Source organism: Sapajus apella, unplaced genomic scaffold, assembly GCF_009761245.1.
Source record: "Sapajus apella isolate SASKATOON/1434 unplaced genomic scaffold, GSC_monkey_1.0 scaffold37, whole genome shotgun sequence".
In the NCBI taxonomy this organism is placed as follows: Eukaryota; Metazoa; Chordata; class Mammalia; order Primates; family Cebidae; genus Sapajus; species Sapajus apella.
Window position 1 is genome coordinate 6757089 of NW_022436977.1, and position 14761 is coordinate 6771849.

A 14761-nucleotide genomic window follows, 5' to 3' on the forward strand; every position below is an offset into this window, starting at 1 on the left:
AGTAGAGACGGAGTTTCACCATGTTGGTCGGGCTGGTTTCCAACTCTTGACCATAGACGATCCACCATCTTGGCTTCCCAAAGTGCTGGGATTACAGGCGTGAGCCACTGCATCTGGCGAAACAGTGGTTTTTAAGGCATGGTCATCACATAGTGAGGGCCTCTGAGAGGGGAAACAATAAGGTTGGCTCTTTGTGCCAACTTTCTGCGTTGAGAGATTTCTGGATTGGGTTTGTGGATACAAACCTAGGTAGAGAGAGAACCTAGGTAGAGTCCAGTGAACTCCCTCAGTTAAGGAGATGAAGCTGAGAATCAGGGGAGACCAAAGTGAGTGGAGTTCACAGACAGAATATTAGGGTGAAGAGAGAGCTGCACAGAGGATTTCTGAGATATGCAGAGCTCTAATCAGCCAATGTGAGGAAACTACTTGAGGCCAGAGAAAAGAGTCATCCCAAAAGATTACATTGAACAGTACCTGCTGCTCATATGGGGCTATAAACAGTGCCTTTTCTTACCAAGTAGACTGGAAAAACTCAGTTCATGGAGCCTTGGGTCTAAGATAGGTGTAGCCTCAGTAGGAATAATTAGTCCCGGGCTGAACACTCATTCTACATAAATTTGTCCAGAAAATTGAAGAAGAGGTAATACTTCTGAGTATATCTTTTTAACCCTGGTATCACAACTTGACAAAGATAGTATAAGAAAATTAAGCCAGTATATCCTGTGAACACAGATGACAAAATTCTAAACAAAATTACAGCAATTATTTATTTTTTATTTTTATTAGAGATGAGGTCTCACTGTGTTGACCAGGCTGATCTCGAGTTCCTGGCCTCAAGCAGTCCTCTCATCTCAGCCTCCTGAAGTGCTGGGATTACACACGTGAGCCGCTGCACCTGGCTCTGATAGTTTTTATCAGCAAAATATGAATAGAAGAGAACTTGGTCAGCCTGATAAAGGACATCTAAAACAAATATGGCTAACATCCAAACTTGTGTGTGACGTTGAAATTACCATCATGATAAGTTTTAATAATATATATGTTAATATGAATGAAGAATTCATAATTTTAATGCTGGGATTAGGGAGAAGTTGTTTCATATATATTCATAGATATTTGAATACTTATGGCATCATGTTAGAACAGAAGAGGTCTTCAAGATGATACTAATTCAGACTGTTCTTTATTTTTTATAGGTCAGTATGGGAATCCTTTAAATAAATATATTAGACATTATGAAGGATTATCTTACAATGTGGATTCGTTACACCAAAAACACCAGCGTGCCAAAAGAGCAGTCTCACATGAGGACCAGTTTTTACGTCTAGATTTCCATGCCCATGGAAGGTGAGTAAATTTATTGCTGACTGTGTCTGAAGTTCCCCTATATTTAAGTTAATTTTCCTTCTGTAATGCAAGGTCTTTATTTGGAAATTCCATTTCCGTTGGAATTTGGTATGTGTGTTAAAAAATGGCTTATTTTAAAATGGATTGCCCTTTTGTACTGTGGAGGAAACAGTCAAATTTAAATGTTTTTGAATTTATGAATCAGATCTTACATTAGTAAAAGATAGGTCTTTAGATTCTGTGTTCATAGTTTCTGACTACTTTTTATATGTTATATGGGCAATGTATCTGTCTGCTGGTGCCAGCAGTGAAGGTAACTGCTTGTATGCCATTGAATATGTCATTTAATTTCTCATTAACTCAGTTTTGCCAGTTCTAAAATGACAGCTGGTAGACAGATTACCTGCTGTATTGTTGAGTTCTCAAACAGAATTTTTAAGTGATAAAGGGGAGCCAAGGGAAAGAGGTTGAAAAACAAAATCACTTATTGAGTACCTGTTGTGTTGTAGATGCTTTGTATGCATTTTCTTGTTTAGTCTTCTTGACATCCAGACAAAGGTAAATAGCTTTTTGTATCTGAGGAAGCAAAGGCTCAGAGAAGTTAAATAACTTACCCAGCACTGATTTTACCGAGACCTGGCTAAACAAACCTTATTTTTTCTCTATTACAGAATCTTGGAGATCTTTGTCAAGCCCTTGCTGTCTTAGGTGTAATTAGTAAATCTATTCCTTTTGTACTTTTTCTGCTGATGTAACCCTGATTGATTACTATAGAATTCACTTTCTAATAGGTTTCCCAGCTTCCACTGTGTTTATCATTAAAGCTATCCTACTGCTATGAGATGACTCTTGTCTACTTTTTTCATGTCAGCTTATTGCTCTAAAGTCTTCAGTCATTGATTGTTAGTCAGATTTTCTTAATTTGACTTTTAAGTTCCTCTGTAAATTAATCCTGTCCTTCTAAACTTAATTTCTTTTACTTCCCATCATTAAGTGTCTGTTTCACCCAGAATGATCTTCTAGTCTCTGAATATACCACATAAACTTTGTTCTCTGTGTCATCAGTCCTAAATCATGATAGTCTTTTAATGTGCAATTCAACTTCTATCTCTTAGACACTTTACTTTTTAGTTCCCTCTAAACTTTAAAATTACTTATCTTAACCATTGACATCTTCATTTGTGCTCTCTTTGTTTTTTGTGAGTCCTTCTTATTTATTTTTCTGTAACTGTGTTTTCTGTTCCTCACAGGCAGGCATCCTAGCTAGTGTTTGGTATTATCCATTATATTGCACATATGGTACATGTGCTTAAGAAAGATTTTAATGGATGAAAAAAATCAGATAATTAGGAAGGCTGTGAAACTTAAAGTATTTTGTACATGGAAATAAATGTGTTCCTTAAATTAGTGTATTTTCTGTATTACAACAGTAATGATTATTGTTGAAAAAATTACTTTCAGGTTATAAAATCTTTGATTTGAAGTAGGAAAAAAGATTTATTTGGGGGTCTTTTCTTGTAGATAAACATTTTAGCGGCAGCAGTTTATGTAAATTTTTATGACTCTTAAGATACTTTAAAATTACTCATTCTTTATTAGTATGTACTATGAAATAAGCAATCATTAGTCTTCCTGTTTCTAATGAATATCTCAAAACATACGTAGTATTATTAATTATTTAGTATATTCCAAATACGTTTTGAGTGTCAAAAGGAAAAGGTGAGATTCTAGCTGCTTTTGGCTTGAGTATCTATTCCTATAATTAGATTTTTTTAGATATGTAATTCATATTGAATAAGTGGCAAAACTGAATCCTTAACTCTTTTGTGTGTGTGTGAGTGAGTGAGAGAAAGAGCAGGGAAAGCAAGAGACTGTGTATGAGTGAGAGGGCTGCCCTATAGTTGTCCAAAAAATGTTTATTAATTGCTAGTGAAAAGTTACTGGCTGGGCGCAGCGGCTCATGCCTGCAATCCCAGCACTTTGGCAGGCCGAGGCGGGTGGATCACCTGAGGCCAGGAGTTCAAGACCAGCCTGGGCAACATGGTGAAACCTTGTCTCTACTTTAAAAAAAAAAAAAAAAAAAAAATAGAAAAATTATGTGGGCATGATGGTGTGTACCTGTAATGCCAGCTACTAGGGAGACTGAGGCAGGAGAATGGCTTGAGCTTGGGAGGTGGAGATTGCAGTGAGCTGGGATTGCGCCATTCCAGCCTGGGTGACAGGTGAGACTCTGTCTCAAAAAAAAAAAAAAAAAGATACTTAGTGTAGGATGTGGGAGATTGTATAAGATGCATGTGATATGTTACATTACACACAAAATGCTGTAGATATTCAAAGGCGGGAGAACTTCTTGCTGAGGCACTAAACAAAGGACCTGAAACTAGGAAATCTTATGTAATGTGGTCTCATGTATACTGGGTCATTTTTGGGCAGTTCTTTTTTTTTTTTTGAAGCAGGGTCTTGCTCTGTTTTCCAGGCTGGAGTGTAGTGGTACGATCTCGGCTCACTGCAGCCTCTGGGTTTAAATGATTCTTCAGCCTCAGTCTCCCAAGTAGCTGGGACTACAGGCGTACTGTCATCATGCCTGGCTAATTTTTGTATTTTTAGTAGAGACAGGGTTTCACCATGTTGGCCATGCTGGACTTGAACTCCTGATCTCAAGTGATCCACTCACCTCTGCCTTCCAAAGTACTGGAATTACAGGCATGAGCCACCATGCCTGGCCCATTTTAGGATGCTTTTAACACAAATCTGTATAATTAACTATACAAACTTAACTCTATTTTCTAGACTTCGTCCAGTTTAAGATACTTTATTTTCCCAATTTTTATATATTCACACTGTCTCAGAATTTGTGCCCTAAACCTCGGTCATTGTAATTACCTTTTAAAATACTTTACGTAAAAATGTAATGGTTTGATGATCTTGTTTTTCCCTTTCCTTGAAAATATACCTACAAAATGACTGGGGTAGTATAATTATAGATTTCTTGCTAGGTCTTTTTCTCCTTCTATCATCTAACAAATATTAGTCTTGGTACACTGTAACACCTCCTAACAGGATTTCTATCTATATATAAATTATTTATTATTTGGTTAATAACGATTTGTGATAATTTCTATTTTATTTGTATTTTATTTATTTTTTTGAGATGGAGTCTTGCTCTGTTGCCAGATTGGAATGCAATGGTGCAATCTTGGCTCACTGCAACCTCTGCCTCCGGCTTCAGGTGATTTCCTGCCTCAGCCTCCTGAGTAGATGGGACTGCAGGCACACGCCACCACACCCAGCTAATTTTTTTTTGTATTTTAATAGAGACAGAGTTTTACCATGTTGGCCAGAATGGTCTCAATCTCCTGATCTCGTGATCTGCCCGCCTTGGCATCCCAAAGTGCTGGGATTACATGAGTGAGCCACCGCACCCAGCCTGTATTTTATTTTTACAAATTTTTGTTTTTTGTGTTTAATATGAATATAAGTTTATTTATTTATTTGTTTGTTTTTTGTGTGTGTGAGATGAAGTCTCGCTCACATTGTGCAGGCCGGAGTGCAGCGGCGCGATCTTGGTGCACTGCGTCCTCCACCTTCCGGGTTCAAGTGATTCTCCTTCCTCAGCCTCCTGAGTAGCTGGGATTGCAGGCGTGTGCCACCACACCTGGCTAGCTTTTTTTCGTATTTTTAGTAGAGACGGGGTTTTGCCATGTTGGCAAGGCTGGTCTTGAATTCCTGACCTCAGGTGATCCACCTGCCTCAGCCTCCCAAAGTGCTAGGATTACAGGTGTGAGCTGCCTTTCGTGGCCAAATATAAGTTTTATTTTTATTTTTAGGTAGATTGGCTTATTACATAGTGAATATCGCTTTGAAAAGACTTTGGGTTAGAGTTACTTGTAGCCCAGCCTATAAGATGTGTACTGTCTTTTAACCCAGTGTATAAAATGTTTACTATCTTATACATTGTGGCTAGAATTGTTATTTGTATTTCACCCTTTAAAAAATATCAAGTAGAGTTTATTTTTTTTTTCATTCACATAGTAGACTTTAGTCCCCTAGAATCTGATCAGTATACTTTAACACATAATATAATATATTATATTTTGTGCGTTTAACTTATACATATGAAGAAGAATATACTTGGAAAAGGTTTTGCTTATACAGTTATGACTTACATTTCTGGGTAGTAGCACAGCCTCTGTGTGCATGCGTGCGCATGTGTATGTATGTTTTAGTATTAAAGTAGTTTTTTGTGGTGTTTATATCTAAGCATGTGAACACACTTTCAACCTGGCTTCTATGTTTTCTCAGTAACGAAGGGTATATTGTATGCCATGTTTATAGATGTTACTGTTAAATGAAGAAACAGATTTTTTCCAAACCAAAAGTCCATTCTTAAGAATCCTATCGCCAGGTTCAGTGTCCCACGCCTGTAATCCCAGAACTTTGGGAGGCTGAGGTGGGTGGATCACCTAGGTCAAGAGTTTCAGACCAGCCTGGCCGACATGGCAAAACCCCGTCCCTACTAAAATACAAAAATTAGCCAGGCGTGGTGTTGTGTGCCTGTAGTACTAGCTACTTGGGAGGCTGAGGCATGAAAACTGCTTGCACCTGGGAGGTGGAGGTTGCAGTGAGCTGAGATTGCACAACTGTACTGCCGCCTGGGCGGCAGAGTAAGACTCCGTCTCAAAAAAAAGAAAAAAAAAAAAAAAAAAGAATTCTATGAAAAACTGTTGCTCTTGAAATAAAGCTTAAAGTTGTTTTAAAATAAAAGTACCATTTGAGCCAGTGTCACAGTTGTTAAGGAAACAACTCCAGTAATACTTATCAGAATATTAAACTATTTTTATTATAGATACTAGGCTGAAATACATCTCTTAGCTTTGCTGAGAAATTAAGAATCAATTTTCCAGGTTTCAGAAATTACTTCACTGGGATAATTTCTGACGAATTGGATTGCTCACTTAGCAATGCAGTGCTTTTGGCATTTATCACATTATATTATAACTTTATTTACATGCATATAACCTCTGCTTCTTGTGAACTTGAAGTGCAGAGTGTGAGTCTTATTCACCTTTTTATGTAGATGATGGTCATTTTAGTTATTTTGAGTGAGTGAATTGCTGGATGTGGTGGCTGGTGCCTGTAATCTTAGCACTTTGGGAGGCCAAAGGTGAGAGGATCACCTGAGTCCAGGACTTTGAGACCAGCCAGGGCAACATGACGAGACCCTGACTCTATAGAAAAATTACAAGAAACTTAGGCGGTGTGGTGGTGCATGCCTATAGTCCCAGCTGCTTGGAAGGCTGAGGTGGGAGGATCACTTGAGCTCAGGAGGTTGAGGCTGCAATGAGCCATGATTCTGCCACTGCACTCCAGCCTGGGCGACAGAGCGAGACCCTGTCTCAAAAAACAAAAAACACTGCCAGCCAAACGTTTAAGTACACAGATATTAGGAAACAGATTTTCTTCTTAAATATTTTATACTCTATATCATCCCCTTTAGTAGTTGTTCTCAGTGACTAAATAGTAGACAGATTTGTCATATTGTGGGATGCTGGATTTTTGTGGGAAATTTGTTTCTCTCAGTCCTCATGTTCATGTGAAAGTATGTGATGTATCAGGGACTGTCTATTGTAATTTCCCTTCTCTTATTCTTAGATACCATGTTGTGTCCTGCTATTGCTGTCTTTTTTGTTTGTTTGTTTTTCTTTTTGAAACAGGGTCTGGCTCTGTTGCCCAGGCTAGGGTATAGTGGTGATATCTCGGTTAACTGCAATCCTTGCCTCCTGGGCTCAAGCCATCCTCTTACCTTAGCCTCCTAAGTAGCTGGTACTACAGGCATGCAATACACCACCATGTCTGGCTAATTCTTGAGGTTTTTTTTTTTTTTTTTGGTAGAGATAGGGCTTTGCCCTGTTGCCCAGTTTGCCTTGGCCTTCCAAAGTGCTGGGATTACAGGTGTGAGCCACTGTGCCCAGACATTCCTGTCTTAACCATCATGTACTTTGTAATACTAGCATACTGTAATTTCAACAGAAATTTTGCTTAGGTGGTTTTTGTAAAATGCAGGTTAATATTGTTTATGTCTTGATGCTATATGTTGGAATATTACTGTATCACCTATATTGATATAGGTGAAAATTAGAATAAATACCTGTCTTAGAGTTAAACCAAGGCTATTAATGTAGCATGAGAAAAACTTCATTGCAAGATTGTATAGTAATGATCCCTTTTATAGCTTATAATGCAGTTCTTATATTGTATACATATTTTAATTTATGCCTTTTGTTTGTACCTGTCATTGAAGAGAAGCATAAGGGATCATTCCACTCTGTCTTCTTCCTAATAGAAATTGTGGGAATTTTTTGAAACACCCTTTCAAAGTGATAATTAAAGAAAAAAAAAAAACAAGTTGGCTGGGCAAGGTGGTTCATACCTATAATCCCAGCACTTTGGGAGGCCGAGGCAGGTGGATCACCTGAGTTTGAGAGTTTGAGACCAGCCTGACCAACGTGGAGAAACCCCATCTCTACTAAAAATACGAAATTAGCCGGGCGAGGTGGTGCATGCCTGTAGTACCAGCTACTCAGTGGGTGGGGAAGGGAGGCAGGATAATTGGCTTGAACTGGGAGGTGGAGATTGTGGTGAGCCAAGATCTCACCATTGCACTCCAGCCTGGGCAACAAGAACAAAATTCCATCTTAAAAAAAAAATAATATGAACTGTCTGAGACCTCTTATTTAAAAACGATTGTCTGTTATGATATTCTTTATCTTTTTGGGTAGGAAGTATATATACACTATTGTATTATTTTTGTTGTTGTATGTATATGTATGTTTAAACTTTTTCATTCTTCATATCTTGTTTTCCAGATTATGTACTTTGGGGTAGGCATCTTGTCTTTATTTTCTGGTTTCCTCACCACTTTGCTAACTTGACTGTCTTTGATAGAGTTGGTAGTTCACAGCCACCAACTTTGCATTTGAGTAGGAAGCCACTTAGTAAAGAATTACATGATTTTACATATGTATTGGAGTAGTTGTAAACTGGGTAGAGGAGGAGTAGTGTGGTTACTTCAGACCAATTGATTTTCCTTCTGACTTGACATGAAATCTAGAGATTTTTTCAGAGCCTCAGTTTTCTCATTAGTAAAACCTTGAAGTTTAGGCAAGATAATATTTAAGCTCTTTTCTGCTTTAAAATTCTACAAAATATATTAGTATACTAAGTTTAAAACATTAAAATACTATGTAGTCAGTAATAAACTGTATTTTTCTGCCTGTATATTTATTTAGGTACATCAGTCCTTAGATCAAAAATGATTTTTATCTAATACGTGCTTTGTGTATAGTATAGAAGAAAGCAAAAATTTTCCTTAAGTGCAGTGTAATTGTTTGAAGAATTGTTTTTTTCTGAATTGACAAGGTAATTCTTCCTGTAGCCTTAACAGTAAGTTTCCAAACTATTTAACAAATGATTAGATATTTGATTGGAAGTTTTCCTTGTGGTTTGGGATTTGAGTTCTCCCTATTCTTGAAGTATGAAGGTTTTAAGAATATGGCCCAGGTAACCTGTAAAAGGCATAAATATTCTCTTCCCTGGTTTTTTTTGAGACGGAGTCTTGCTCTGTCACCAAGGCTGGAACGCAGAGGCACAGTCTTGGCTCACTACAGCCTCTGCCTCCCGGGTTCAAGGGATTCTCCTGCCTCACCTCAGCCTCCCGAGCAGCTGGAACTACAGATGCATACCACCATGCCAGGCTAATTTTGTATTTTCAGTAGAGACGGGGTTTCACCATATTGACGAGGCTGGTCTCGAGCTCCTGACCTTGTGATCCACCTGCCGCAGCTTCCTAAAGTGCTGGGATTACAGGCGTGAGCCACTGCACTGGCCCTTCGCTGGTTCTTAACTGGAGTTGGGTTAGTTTGGAGATGTCTTGGACTTTATCACTGTTACATCATGAGTCAGGTAGCAGAAACCTAGGGCAGTTTTAAATCTGTAGACAAACCAGCAAACTTAGAGAAGCAGAGGTAAGAATCTAGGACACACAAATGGATGCCTGGTCATAAAGAAGAGCTAGGGAATAAATTTGAATGATATAAAAATGCTATTGTTATGGATGGGTTAAAAACAAAATTTTTAAAAATACTGATGGTAGTTAAATCTCTCCTAACAAAATTTGAGCAAAAATTCCCAAAGGAAAATAGTATTTATTTAGTACATACTTTGTGTCAGGTATAGTGCAACATACATTAGTTAGTTTAGGTATATTTTATACTGCTTTTTATCTCTGTATTGGATTTTCTAGGATATGGCATTCTTTATTCTTGCCTGTTTCGTCTTTATACAGAAATTAAAATCCCAAGAAAGCTGTTTGTAAAGAAATCTGAAGGGATAATGGCTACTTGAATTACTTCCTGAAGCATAAGAAATAAGAAGAGCTGATCTGTGTTCATGTTATTTTCGTATGACTAAAAGAAACTGTAATATTTCTGACAAAAGGATATATGAATTTTATGTGATTAAAGGTTATTAGCTGATCATTGCTTTGAGTTTAGCATCTTAGATACAATTTTAATATGAAATATCAATTTTATTTCGCATTTATTTATTTATTTTTTTGAGATGGAGTCTCACTTTGTCACCAGACTGGAGTGTAGTGACACGATCTTGGCTTACTGCAACTTCTGCCTCCTGGGTTCAAAACAATTCTCCTGCCTCAGCCTCCCGAGTAGCCGTGCTACAGGTGAATGCCACCACGCCCAGCTAAGTTTTGTATTTTTAGTAGAGACGGGGTTTCATCACGTTGGCCAGGATGGTCTCGATCTCCTGACCTTGTGATCCACCCTTCACTGGTTTTTTTGTTTTTCTGAGATGGAGTCTTGTTCTGACACCAAGGCTGGAATACAGAGACACTGTCTTGGCTCACTACAGCCTCTGCCTCCTGGGTTCAAGGGATTCTCCTGCCTCACCTCAGTCTCCCGAGCATCTGGGACTACAGGCACATGCCACCATGCCCAGATACTTTTGTATTTTCAGTAGAGACAGGGTTTCACCATATTGGCCAGGCTGGTCTCAAGCTCCTGACCTTGTGATCCACCTGCCTCAGCTTCCCAAAGTGCTGGGATTACAGGAGTAATCTCAGGGTCAGGAGCTTGAGACCAGCCTGGCCAATATGGTGAATCCCTGTCTCTACTGAAATACAAAATTAGCTGGGCATGGTGGCATGCGCCTGTAGTTCCAGCTGCTCAGGAGGCTGAGGTGATGCAGGAGAATCCCTTGAATCCCTTGAACCTTGGCCTCCCAAAGTGCTGGGATTACAGGTGTGAGCCACTGCACCTGGTTTTAAGCACTACCCAGGGCTTACCTGGAAGGGAGGGAATGAGTTTTTTTTTTTTAATATAAACTTAGCTTTCTTCCTCCTCCTTTGAAAAGGTAATGGAAGTAAGAGTGTATAAGTATTTTTCTGGCTGTTTTTAATTCTTTGGAGAAATTGTTTCCTCTAAAAGTTAACCTAAAAACAGGCTTATATCTGATGGCTTATTTAGTGGTATAGAGACAGGGTTTCACCATGTTGGCTGGACTGGTCTCGAACTCCTGACCTCAGGTGATCCATCTGCCTCAGCCTTCCACAGTGCTGGGATTACAGGCGTGAGCCGCCATGCCTGGCTAAGCTGTGTTTTTGTTTTCCTCCAAACTATATAGCCCTAGAATTTCCTTTTTTTTTTTTTTTTTGAGACAGAGTCTTGCTCTTTCGCCTAGGCTGGAGTGCAGTGGTGTGATTTTGGCTCACTGCAACCTCCGCCTCCTGGGTTCAAGCAATTCTCCTGCCTCAGCCTCCCGAATAGCTAGGATTACAGGTGCATGTCCCCACACCCGGCTTTTTGTATTTTTAGTAGAGATGGGGGTTTCACCATGTTGCATCAGGCTGGTCTCGAGCTCTTGACCTCGTGATCCGCCCACCTCGGACTCATAGTGCTGGGATTTATAGGCATGAGCCACCGCGCCTGGCCAAACCCTGAATTTCTGTTGAAGATGCTTCAGGTACTGCTGGTGGGGTGTACACTGGCTGGCTTTCTATCCTTTTTCCCTTTCCCCTCTGCAGACCTGTTTCCCTTCCCATTCTCCTTTTCCCACCCCCTCTCCTTCCCCTTCCCTATGATAACTTGAGAAAAGGACTTTTCTATTTCAGAAAGTATACTAGTGGAAGATAATTGACTCAAAATAATATTTGATGTTAATGTTGATATCTTACCTTAAGAAGTAATTTGAATGGAGACTTTCTCAAGCATCTTAATTAAGAAGGTGAAAGTTAAGAAGAAATGAATATCTGGAAACATTAGAGATGCCTTAGTTAAGTACTAGTAATCACTAACCTAGGCCTGTCATAGGCCTGCTCCATTTTAGATATGATAGACCCCTATTTAGATATGATAGACAAGCACTGTCTCTAACTGAAACTTCTGGATTACTCTGATAGTACCTTAAAGCAAGGTTTGTGTCCTCAGATTTCCTGTATTACCAGTGTTCTCCATTAGTTGGGGCTTTATGTTCCATTATGACTTCAGTTAAAAGGATGCACCCTTTATCTTGTTTTCTTCTGAGTATTAGAATCATACTATCTTTAGGTAAAATAGCAATCCCATGGGAAAAGACAACTACTTTTTAGTCTGCAATAGTCCATCCTTGTTTGCAGAGGATACGTTCTAAGATTGCTTAGTGAATGCCTGAAACTCTGCATAGTACCAAACCTTAAATATATTGTGTTTTCCTATACATAAATACCTATGGTAAAGTTCAGTTTACAAATTAGGTACAGTAAGGGATTAGCAACAATAACAAATAATAAAAGAGAACAGGTATTACAGCTACTGTAATGTAAGTTAGGTGAATGTGGGCTCTCTGTCAAAATACCTTATTGTGCCGTACTTACCTGTTTTCATACCACAGTTGACTATGGGTAACTGAAACAGCATGGGTAAGAGGGGACTACTATCTATTCCAACTATTCTAACCTATGGAAAGTATCTCTGTATGTAAAGATGTAGAGGGTCCCTAACCTTCCTGAAAACTTATGGAATGACATCCTAACATAATTTATTTTGTTGCTCTGTACCTAAAGTGGTTCTGGTACCTCTATTATTTGTCTGGTTTGGATGTAAAATGCTTTTGTAAAGCCTGAGAAAGAAAAATCAGCTGTTACTACCACATGGTAAAACTGCCTATGCAGAGCGCTGTGACTAGGGAATCAGCATCTGTTTGATGGAGTTTAAAAAATTTCTTATACTGATTTCATCCTCCTGTAACTTCACTCTATTCTTTATAATTTTACTGTAATCTCAACACCAAAAAATTATAATAGAACTACTATAATCAAGTTGAGAAACATACTTTTGATTCATAAAATCAATACAGTGGTTAAGTTGAGGATAGGAATAATATTCTTTATACAGGACATCTCACCTCCTCAAGGAAATCTAAAGTTTATTTTTGATGACAGTGTAAGATGTTATAAAATAATGAAAGGAACTAAACTTGCTGAAAGAAACATAGTAAAAAGTGGACAGAGTTTAGCCATACTCTTGAAAGTGTGGTAATGTTGTAAAGTACAATTTTCAGTGAAAGTCAAATTAGGTTATAATTTTCATTTCTATATCTTACTTACATTTGTTTATATTTTAAAAGGTGACTTGCTGGAGGCTAATGATGTTACATTAAGACTACGACAACACTCAGCATGTGTTAGCTTGACTTTCCATCTTGTGCTTGAGAGGCATTCATGATATGGTAGTAAGAGCAATATGCAGCAACTAAATGCTAGAGTTCTTGTCCTAATTTTAGCCTTACGACCTTGAGTCATACCCTTTGATTAAAATATTTATTGTATCTCCTTTGTACTGTTACTTTGAGGGTAAGATGCAGTAATATATGTAAAAGTGCTCTGAAAACTGCAAGCCTCCATACTGTATACATTTAAGAAGAATGTTGTAATCTTATCATTATCTTCACATACCGTCATCCCACCCACATCCCATGAGACTTTAACCATTATGAAAGATAGCCACACAATTTGATTTTATACCCCAGCTTTTTGGAATGCAATGGTTTTTAAAAATTTGTTTTTATTGCAGTAAAATAACATAAAAATTACTATTGTAACAATTTTTAAGTGGTTAAAGCAAGGTTTTTGCCCTCAGATTTCTCTCTCTGTATTGTCAAAGTTCATTAGTTGGGGCTTTATGTCCCATTATGACATTAGTTAAAATAATGCATTAAATGGTATTAAGTACATGCACAATGTTGTGCAACCATCACCATATTCATCATCACAAACAGAAAGTATGTACTCATTAAACAGTTACTTCCCATTTTTCTCTCCCTCCAATGCCTGCCAACCAACTATTCTGTCTGTCCTAATGAGTTTGCTCTTCTAGGTACCTCATATACTTGCAATCATGGAATATTTATGACTGATTTATTTCACTTTCTGTATTAGTCCATTCTCATGTTGCTAGAAAGAACTACCTGAGGATGTGAGGGCAATCTCCAGGGTTGATTCAGCTGTTCTGGCTGACTAGACGGGTGTCCCCTTCCTCCCTCACTGCTCCATGTGCGTCGTTCCTGAAGCTGCTTGCTCGGTGAAAGAGGAAGGCCATCCCCAATAGAGGAGGACTGGTCTTTGGTCAAGGGTGTATGAGTAGCTGTGCTCCCCTGCTAGAACCTCCAAGCAAGCTATCAAGAACTGTGTGAGACTGGATAATTTATAAAGGAAAGAAGTTTAGTTGGCTCATGGTTCTGCAGTCTGTACAGGAGGCATGGCTGGGGAGGCCTTAAGAAACTTAAAATCATAGCAGAAGGAGAAGGGGAAGCAGGGACAGTCTTCACATGGCGATGGGAGAGGGAGGGAGAGAGAGAGACAGAGAGAGAGAGAGAAAGAGGGAAAGAGAGAGAGAAAGGGGAGGGTTACATGCTTTCCAACAACCAGATCTCATGAGAACTCACTCACTATCACAAGAACAGTAAGGGGGACATCTGCCCCTATGATCCAATCACTTCCCACCGAGTCTCCCTGCAACACTGGGAATTGCAGTTCAACATGAGATTTGGGTGAGGACACAGAGGCTAAACCATATCACTCACCATAATGTCTGACTGACTTAACTTATAATGTTTTCAGGGTTCATCCATGTTGTAGCAAGAATCAAAGTTTGATTACTTTTTAGGGCTGAAAAATTTTTATTGTATGTATACATACAGACTTTAAAAATATTCATCTGTGAACATTTGGGTTTTCATTTTTTGGCTACTGTGAATAATGTTGCTGTGCAGTGGTTTGAATTTCTGCTTTAAGTTTCTTTGGGTGTATACCTACAAGTGAAATTGTTGAATGATACGGTAGTTCTGTGTCTCCTTCCTTCCT

The 14761-nt window shown here is 38.6% G+C and overlaps 1 protein-coding gene across 2 annotated transcripts in view; it reads left to right on the forward strand.

The window, feature by feature from the left end:
• Window positions 1-14761, forward strand: part of ADAM10 (ADAM metallopeptidase domain 10) — a 156693-nt gene that overhangs the window by 35074 nt on the left and 106858 nt on the right. For both annotated transcript variants that reach the window (XM_032297320.1, XM_032297321.1), the window contains exon 2: window positions 1197-1347. In XM_032297320.1, the coding sequence (XP_032153211.1) occupies window positions 1197-1347 (151 nt within the window). The remainder of the gene's footprint in view (window positions 1-1196; window positions 1348-14761) is intronic.